Source organism: Callospermophilus lateralis, chromosome 17 (assembly GCF_048772815.1).
Source record: "Callospermophilus lateralis isolate mCalLat2 chromosome 17, mCalLat2.hap1, whole genome shotgun sequence".
In the NCBI taxonomy this organism is placed as follows: Eukaryota; Metazoa; Chordata; class Mammalia; order Rodentia; family Sciuridae; genus Callospermophilus; species Callospermophilus lateralis.
This window is the reverse complement of record NC_135321.1, coordinates 35,271,407-35,280,324: the sequence shown is the minus strand read 5'-3', so window position 1 is coordinate 35,280,324 and position 8,918 is coordinate 35,271,407. Positions and strand designations below refer to the sequence as shown.

Here is an 8,918-nt window from a genome sequence, read left to right as displayed (position 1 = left end):
GATCAGTTGGCCACCTGTGATTTTTATGAGGCTCAGCTACCATGATTGGCTGAGATTCAGCTATTTATTAGAAGAGTATATCCATCTGTTAGATATTCAGTTAGCTTACATACTCATTAGGTTATATTAGTTCATTACATAAGGACTCAAGTACAAAGGCATCCTCAGGTCAGATTTAGTTTCATTTAACATATGACACAAGTAAAAACAAGTAATGGAAGAAAATTACTTGATGGGAGGGGAGAAACTCTTTTATTCAGAGAGTCAAGGAAGGCCTTTGAAAGGACAAGCAGCCAAGAGAGGGATTCTCATTCAAAGCAGAGAACAGCAAAGACCCAGGAGGAGGTCTCAACAGGATGTGTTTGAGAGACAAAAGAGAAGGCCATTGTTGCAAGAGCAGTGAGCAGATGAGGTCTGAGATAAAGGCAGTCATCTGCCCAGAGAGGGCCCTGGAAAGCATGACCAGGTGCTGGTGTTCCAAGTGCACTAAGGAGCCTTGAGAAGTCTCTGAGCAGGAACATTTTATATTCACAAAAATCATTTACTGTACATTTTAAGAAGGCTGTCTAGTCTGCTTTGTTGAGAATGAACTGGGGGAATAGGAAAGGAATCAGGAAAAGAATGGAGGGGACTGTGTTAGAGGCACAGGCAAGAGAACACGATGGACATGATGGTGCAGAGAAGTGGACAGCATAGTGGTTTGCTGTTGGTGGAGAGCCAACAGGACGTGTACGCAGACCAATTGCAAGTCAGGAAAGAGGAAATGCAGTGAGGTTGGGTGTGCTAAGATGGAAGAAGACTGAGCAGCCAGGCAGAATGGTGGAAGAGACCAAGAGTGCTGTTTGGCCACATCTCGACTGAGAAAAGAAGTTGCAATTTCAGTAGAGATGCTGAGGGGCATCTATGTATAGGAGTGTGATGCTCAGAGGAGAGAAGAGAGGACTGGCCGAAGGAAAGTCTGCTGGGCACCAGGCACAGTGTGTGCATGTTTCCTCTTTTCTGCTTCATTGGTCAGTGAACAGAACAAAGAGTCTAGAAATAGATTCCACCACGTTTAAAAGGTTTTTCTACATGATGAAGTGAAATTTCACCTGTGCTATGAGGTTGTCCTGAGGATTACATGAATTAATAGTTATTAAGATGCTTTTAAGAAGTTCCTGGCACACCTTCAGTCCTCATTGCATTTTATTTCAATGCAGATGGAAAAGTCGTAAGGGGTCTTTGCATAACCTGTTATCCACCTTGAAAGAAACGTCAGCTGCTTACGCTTAAGTGAAGATACACTTGATGTCAATAAAAAATGTACAAGAATAAAAATCGAACTAGAAACGTGAGGGGAAAAAAATGTGGATGACTAGCTAGTTGACTAATCTCATCATAAACCCTGCCTTTTCCCGCTACCCAGAAAAACTTGACCGTGACGGGATAACACAGCGGTCAAGGAGCAAGCGAGCGGAAGAGGAAGACACTAAGTTCCAGACCTTGCCGCCCTTGCCTGGTCAAGAACCTCGCGGAGGGTTTAAGCGGACCAGGCAGAACAGAGGACGCTGGTCCAGGACAGTGATGAAGGCGAGCTCCCGGCTGGGCACGCCTGCGCGCCAGGCGGGACGCGAAAGAACCCGGAACCTTTAGCTGCCGGTGCCCGTTTCCGACAGGAACTTGAATCCTGAGGCCAACGCTGATGACGCTAGAAAGCCGACATCCGGCGTCTCTTTTTTTCGCTTGGTCTCCGCGCCAAGTGGTAGTGAAGATGAGGCAGAAGCACTATTTGGAGGCTGCGGCGCGAAACCTAGTCGAGAGCTGCCCGGGCCAGGCCCGCTATCTCCTGTAGGAGAGGGACGGAGGGGAGTGGGAGCGGGCGGGAGGTGTTCCTTTGCTCCTAACGTGTCTCTTTCTCTTTTACAGCTGGGCCTACAGTTCGTCACACGGTAGGGAGGACCCCTGTCTGTTGGGGGGTTAGGTCCAGTTGCCCTGCTGTGCCCATTCCGCACAGCGCTCCTAGTGATCTAAAAGAGAAGGCTGATCGACTCACTTGTCTCGTTTTAAAAGCAAAACAGAGCGGAAGTTTCCCAGTTTTATGAGAAATCCACATTCCTGAGTGTGCCTTATCTTGCTGGACATTGGACACATTTTTCAGTGTTTTCGAAATAGTTTCCATTTGGCCCCCAGGTCATCACATTCATCTTTGACCTTTTCCAGCACTTGTTGATCTGCTTTGCTGATTCCTCCCAGTTCCGCAACTTCTAAATATTACAGTGGATCCAGACTCAGCCCTTGGACCATTTTTCGAGCTACACTCACTTCTTTGCTGATCGTTTTTCATCCAGTCTCATAGTATTTAAATACCAGGCCTAACCAATTTCTAGCCCCAACCCCCTCCGAATTGGAGACCCACGTCAGATGCCTTCTTGACAACCTCTTTTGAATGTCTAGTATGCATTTCAAACTTAACTGTCTAAAACCTGAGCATAACCGCCAACAAATGCCTTGGTTGTACCCGTCTCAGTAAGTGCTGACCCTGAGAGTTATTCAGACCAAACTCTTGGAGCCATTCTTGACCCCCTAAAAACCCTCTTCTCCCCCATCAATATGCTTGCAAATTCTGTTTGCTTTAAGATTTCCCAATTGTAGCCGACACAGTGGTGCACACATGTAATCCTACTGGTTCAGGCGCTGAGACAAGAGAAACACAAGTTCAAAGCTAGCCTCAGCAACTTAGTGGATCCTTAGCAATTTAGAGATTCCCTCTCTCAAAATAAAAAGTAAAAGGGCTGAGGGTGTGGCTCAGTGGTAAAGGGGCTCTGGGTTCAATCCCCCCTACAAAAACAAAACAAACAAACAAAAACACCAAGTCTAGCCAATTTTTACCGCATCCACTGCCTTTCCTGGATTACTGCCAGCAGCTACCATGCATTCATACAGTCTGTTCTCAAACCAGCAGCCAGAGTGACTGAGATTAACAAACAAAACTAGATCATGACCCTTCCCTGCCATAAAAGGCTTCCCATGTCAGAGTAAAAGTCCTTTAGAAAGATTATTCAACCCTATAGGATAGGCCCACATCTCTGACCTGTTCTCATTTGTTTGTTTGACTTCAGCCTTGTAGGTTGGCCTCCTTACTGTTTTTTGTTTGTTTGTTTGTTTCAGAACCTTTGGAGCTGCCCTGTCCCCTACCTAGAACTCTTGGCTCACAAACGTGCTTTGATTCCTACCTGTAAATGTCACTTAATGAAGCCTTCCCTAGACATCCTATTTAAAATTACAACACACTCTGTTCTTTCCTGTCTTACATTTTTTTTCCTGGCAGTACCTAAAAGGTGCCTCCTTAGATTGTGGTCCTTTGTTTAGGGCTGTATCTCTAACACCCACAACAATATCTAGCACTTAATAGTCACTCAGTAAATATAAATGAATCTTTTACATTTGGCAGAGGTAAGTTATAGACATGTCTGTCTTTGATCATTTGTAATACTCTTGTTCTTGCATCTGTAGAACAATGCTCAACAGTAGGTACTCAGTAAGCATTGGTTGTGCTAATTGTTTATAAAAAGAAAATCATACTGTAATTTGTTTTTTAAAAAGTAGTGACAAGTAATGAGCCAGGTAGCAAATATTGGAGACCTAAGCTGTCAAAAGGAGTGAATGGATGGAATTGTAGAATTTTGCAAAATAAATTGTTGCCAGTTTTGTGTTTTTAAAATTTTTGTATTTTAAGTTTGCTTAAAGAATACATATTGTCTGCTCATGCCAGTACCTTTTCTTCTTAATATTTTTAATGTCAGCTGTTTGAGATAATAGAATAGTTCAGTTTACTGAATCGTTTCATTTGCATAATTTTAGATGACAAGAGCACTTTTGAAGAAACATGTCCATACTGTTTCCAGCTGTTGGTTCTGGATAACTCTAGAGTGCGTCTCAAACCCAAGGCCAAATTGACACCCAGAATACAGAAACTTCTTAATCGAGAAGCAAGAAATAATACGCTCAGTTTTAAAGAAGCAAAAATAGTCAAAAAGTATAAAGATTCCAAAAGTGTATTGGTAAGATTTCAGTTCCAGTATATATTAATAAGTTGTAATTCTTTTCTGTCACTTAGAATAATGTTAAGAATCAGCCTCTAACTCAGAAATTTGTAGTAGTATATCTGGATTATTATATACATAAATTTTTTTTCTAGTGATTAATGTTTCATCAAGAGTACATTTGTTTAATTTCATAATTACCTCAAAACTAAACATTGTATGTTATTAATTGTTCTCAGATCTCATTGGTGAACAGTTAAAATCACAGTTAAAATGTCAGGATTTCTTGGACACATCAGAATGACTCCATTTGAACTGTAATTACCAACCACTACACTGTTTTTTCAGTTAACAGTTCTTTTCTTCACACTGCTGTACTGTATGTATGTAGGTATTAGTGTCCTTTGTTCATTCATTTCCCCCATGTTAGTGTGTAACTACTTGTTTGCCCAACAACAGGTGAGTGTCTTGCATTCATTCAGTATTCTGTTATATGCCACTCAGTGCTTAGTACTAAGGATATAAAATGGAATAAAACAAAATCAAATTACTTATGGTTTACTAGGTGGAGGCCAGTGTCAGATGTATTTTGTATCCTTCATATTTCAAGTATCCAGATTCAAGTGGAAGGCACTGCTGCATATTGGACATTATAACAGCTTAGGTTTGGCCCAAAGCTATAATTAGTAATAACTTGAATTGAAAATTGCCATATTTAGGAGTTTACCAGTATTGGACAAGTAAGTGCATTTTGTTTTGTCATAAAATCAAATGTTAAAAGGGTAAGAGAGAAAATACTGGAGTAAGGAGAATTTACTCTTTCTCTTTGGAGAATTATATTTTTCAAAAAGTATCACTGCCACATATTTGTTAAATGTTCCTAAATGGGAAGATAAGAAGTGCTTCCTTGTTGTCTTCCAGTGTTTTAACTTCATGAAACTTACATTCTGATGTATTTTAATTAAAGGTCAGCTAAAGGATGCTAGGGGTGTTGATTTTGCTGATTTATTTTGACCTCTTTTAAAGCCTCTTTTGGAAAAATATAAAGCCAAACAGAACTTCTGAAGATATCTCACCTAAACCAGTTTATATTGTGTTGAAGCAAGGGCTGAATTCTGTGCATTTTGAGTGAGAGGTGTAGAAGAAAGGCATTAGCTAGACAATGGACCATTTCTTTAAAGATTAATCTTTTTAAAAAAATTTTATTAGTTATTGATGGGCCTTTATTTATTGATTAGTTTATATGTGGTGCTGAGAATCAAACCCAGTGCCTTACACATGCTAGGCAAGCACTCTACCACTGAGCCACAACCCCAGCCCTAGAAATTAATCTTGAAGAGAAAGTCAACCTCTAAAGCTAATGACAGGAATGAAGAGGTGTGAGAATATTGATAATTCATTTGTTTTTTATAAGTTATTGTATAACTATTTACAGAATTGCTAAGGATTTAAAGGGGGCACTTAAATTTTCAGTGATATTCTTCTGTGTTTTATTGGGAAAAGACTTGAAGTTCTAATGTTAAATTTGTCTTTGTCTTATGCCTACTGCTAAATTGCGGTCTCCCAGAGGGCAGCCTATGTGTTATTTATTTCTGTAGCAACCAGACGTAAGAATCCAGGGAACATGTGGTTTATTGGATGAAATATAACCCATGTTTCTTCTTTTTTTGGTAGTTGATTACTTGTAAAACATGCAACAGAACGGTTAAACATCATGGTAAAAGCAGAAGCTTTCTGTCCACATTGAAGAGCAGTCATACCACTCCTACAAGCAAACTCAGCCCTAAGAGACCAGAGAGACAGTCTCCAAGTTTTGCAAACTTCACTCCTAATATGCCTGGCTCCAAAGGCAAGAGCCCAGCATTGATTTTCAGGTATCCTAATTCATCAGTTTTATTTGAATTGTGAACTCAAGAATTTCTTCTGATTTCCTCTGTTTATACTTCTGAATATTATATGCAGATCAGGCCTTGGCCCCGTTTCACCTCCATACCCTTTTCTTCTCTGATGTCACACATTTCTATATCTTCAACTCTCATTTTAGTACATACGAATTCTAAGTACAATACTCTTTCAGTCTCTCCCTGGGTGTATTTTCAACTGCCTGTTAAATATATTCACTCTTATATGTCCAAAACAGCTAACCACTCAGAACTGCGCATCCTCATAGTTCCTTATTCTGTGAATAAACATGTCCTTTCCAATAGTCCTACCTAAAAAAAAAAGGCAGAATAACCGACAACTCCCGTGGTCCTTGTAATAAATTTCTATCTATTCTCGTTCCATACTATTTACATCTGTTTTCCTTTTCCCCTCAACTGCTGCTGTTCCTATTCACTTTTTATTAGGACTATTACCGTGATTTCCTAATGGGTCTTCTAGCTTCTAATTTCAAGCCCTTCTAGTCTGATCATCTTCCTGAAGCAGAGCTTTGATTAGCAGCCTCTAATACCTAACTGCAACATATGAATCAAATACTCCAGCATGGCTTTCCAGCCCTTATTATCCAGCACCAACTAACTGTCCATCTTACTTTGCCTTAGTTCATGTTATGTGCCAGGAAAACTGAATCACTCACAGTATACTTTCCTGCTTAAGCCTTTACTTTTATTCTTTCCTCTATCAGAAATCCTATGGAAATTTGACTAAATAGGGATTTTTCAAATAAGTCTGAATACATGTTTTTATTTTAGTAATTCTTGATTCTTTAATCACTAAGTTTAAATTTAATTCCATAGAAACTATAAAAGGAATCTTGGGACATTTTGCTACAACAGAGAAACTGAGTCTTGAATATTAATAATGAAATCTAGCAAGGACTGAATTATCTCTGCTTTTGTATTGAATTTTTTATATTGGGCTTGAAGTTTATAAAATTAGGTTAAAAATTAAAATAAAATTTCAAGTCAATTTTCCCTACTTTTGATTTAATTATTTTGATATTTAGTGTAGTAAGAACTTAATAGCAATTTTTACTTTATTGGATAAATGTGGATGAGAGAAAGTTTGGCTTATTTAAAAGAATTAAGTTGCATTTACACAAGACTATAGTTGGCCTTCTGTATCTACTGTTCTGCATCTGTAAATTCAGCCAGTAGTAGATTGCATACTGGATTTTATTCAGAAAAATAAAATTATGTCTGTACTGAATATGTACAGACTCTTTGTCTTGTCACTATTCCCTAAATAATACAGTATAAAAACTCTCTAAAGCATTTACCTTGTATTAGGTATTATAAGTACTCTAGAGATGACTTAAACTCTTTAGGAAGGTATGCATAGGTTATATGCAAATACTGAGCCATTTTATGTAAGGGACCTGAGTATCTATGGATTTGGGTATCCATGGTGAGTCCTGGAATCAAGTACCCTGTGAGTACCAAGGAACCACTGTTCTTAGATGAATAAATGCAAGAATGGTAGATACTGTACATATACCGTATAGATAGGGAATCAAGAGAGAGCTCAGACCCCAGGTAAGGATTCAAGGGGATAGAACACAGTTGGAGGAAATGAAATTAAATCATCCTAGATGGGGAATTATTTATTTAATGGACATTTCTAGATGCTTTCTATGTGCCTGACACTGTCAAAAAGTACTATAATGCGAAATGAGTAATATAATGTCTGCCCTACAGAGCTGACAATCTAGTGGGGAAGATACAGTGGAAAGGTACCTTTGTGTGTTGGTTGAGATCCTTCACTTTGGAGATCCTTCACATTTGAGCTATGAAAAAGGAATATGTTTTAAAGTCCTTGCTTAGAATTTTATGAATGTTAACTTCAGGCTCAAAGAGAACTCAGATCTGATAACACTGTACCTATAGGCCAACTGCCCTATATACCTCCTAAATGTTGTCCATAGCCTGATATTTCACGAAGAGATGTTTTAAAAATAGGAATGACTTCTGAGTACAGCCACTGCCCATATATAGCCATAATACAAAAGACTGAGAAATTATAGTAGTAGCACTTATCTGTACAGGAAGACTGTTTTGTCACTTGTCATTATAACTTAGTTTTTAAAATTTTTTTATCTTTATTTTTTTTCAGAACACCTACATCTGGACAATCAACACCCATTTGCTCCTCACGGAGTGTGAAAAAAGGAAAGAAACACTTCTCTCAACTAAAAATGTTGCTTAGTCAGAATGAATCCCAAAAAAATTCAAAGGTAGACTTCAGAAATTTCTTATCCTCTCTATGAAGTCTTTTGAACTTTGAAAATAAGAAATTTTTTCTAGTACAATTTCTAATTAATAATATGAAAAGTTTTTTTTTTTAATTTATTCTTTGAATACATGGAAATTAGGCAGACTTTTCTTGGCATTCTTCAGTGTAATAGAGAAAACATCTCATTAGAGTGAATAACTAAAACATCACAGGTGGCCATTGAGGATCAAAAAATACATGAAAGTTCTTGTAAATAGTAAGGATATATGTGGACATTGAATGATAGTATTTTTTTCCTCCTTTAGTTTTAACAGTTTTCATTATGTCATTTTCTTTCAAAATAAAATTGAGAGCTTAATGAGAGGGTCTGTCATTCATGCGGATTTCTTCTGCACCTGTGTAGCCTTATCAGAAAACGAATCTAGTGTGTACTATTTTCTCATTCATATACATAATTATATGAGTAAAATCTTAGCATTATTCCTATTTTGAATGCAAAAGTAAGTACCTTGTGCATTCTTTTTTTTTTTTTTTTTGAACTCTTTTATTTATTTTTTAGGTGTAGATGGACACAACACAATGCCTTTATTTTTATGTGGTGCTGAGGATTGAACCCGGGTCCTGGCCATGCTAGGCAAGCGCTCTACCTCTGAGCCACAATCCCAGCCCCTCGTACATTCTTTTTTTAGTGGTGTCGGGGATTGAACGCAGGTCCTCATGCAT

General features: G+C 38.3%; 1 protein-coding gene across 2 annotated transcripts; it reads left to right on the top strand.

The window, feature by feature from the left end:
• The first annotated feature begins 1,709 nt into the window (after positions 1–1,709).
• Positions 1,710–8,558, top strand: Rmp24 (ribonuclease MRP subunit p24). Of its 2 annotated transcripts, XM_076837093.2 has the most exons (5): positions 1,710–1,827; positions 1,906–1,928; positions 3,841–4,040; positions 5,697–5,896; positions 8,076–8,558. In XM_076837093.2, exons 1-5 carry the CDS (start codon positions 1,751–1,753, stop codon positions 8,227–8,229), a joined length of 654 nt encoding a protein of 217 aa, XP_076693208.1. In that variant the 5' UTR covers positions 1,710–1,750; the 3' UTR covers positions 8,230–8,558. The 2 variants fall into 2 exon arrangements, with proteins under 2 accessions (XP_076693208.1, XP_076693209.1); XM_076837094.2 differs by lacking the exon at positions 5,697–5,896.
• The last annotated feature ends 360 nt before the right edge of the window (positions 8,559–8,918 follow it).

Excerpts from the sequence above, each read along its gene's own strand:
- Rmp24 (XM_076837093.2), top strand. The coding sequence starts at position 1,751 with ATGAGGCAGAAGCACTATTTGGAGGCTGCGGCGCGAAACCTAGTCGAG. Across the intron at positions 1,828-1,905 it reads GGCCAGGCCCGCTATCTCCT|CTGGGCCTACAGTTCGTCAC; the intron begins GTAGGAGAGGGA and ends TCTCTTTTACAG. Across the intron at positions 1,929-3,840 it reads GGCCTACAGTTCGTCACACG|ATGACAAGAGCACTTTTGAA; the intron begins GTAGGGAGGACC and ends GCATAATTTTAG.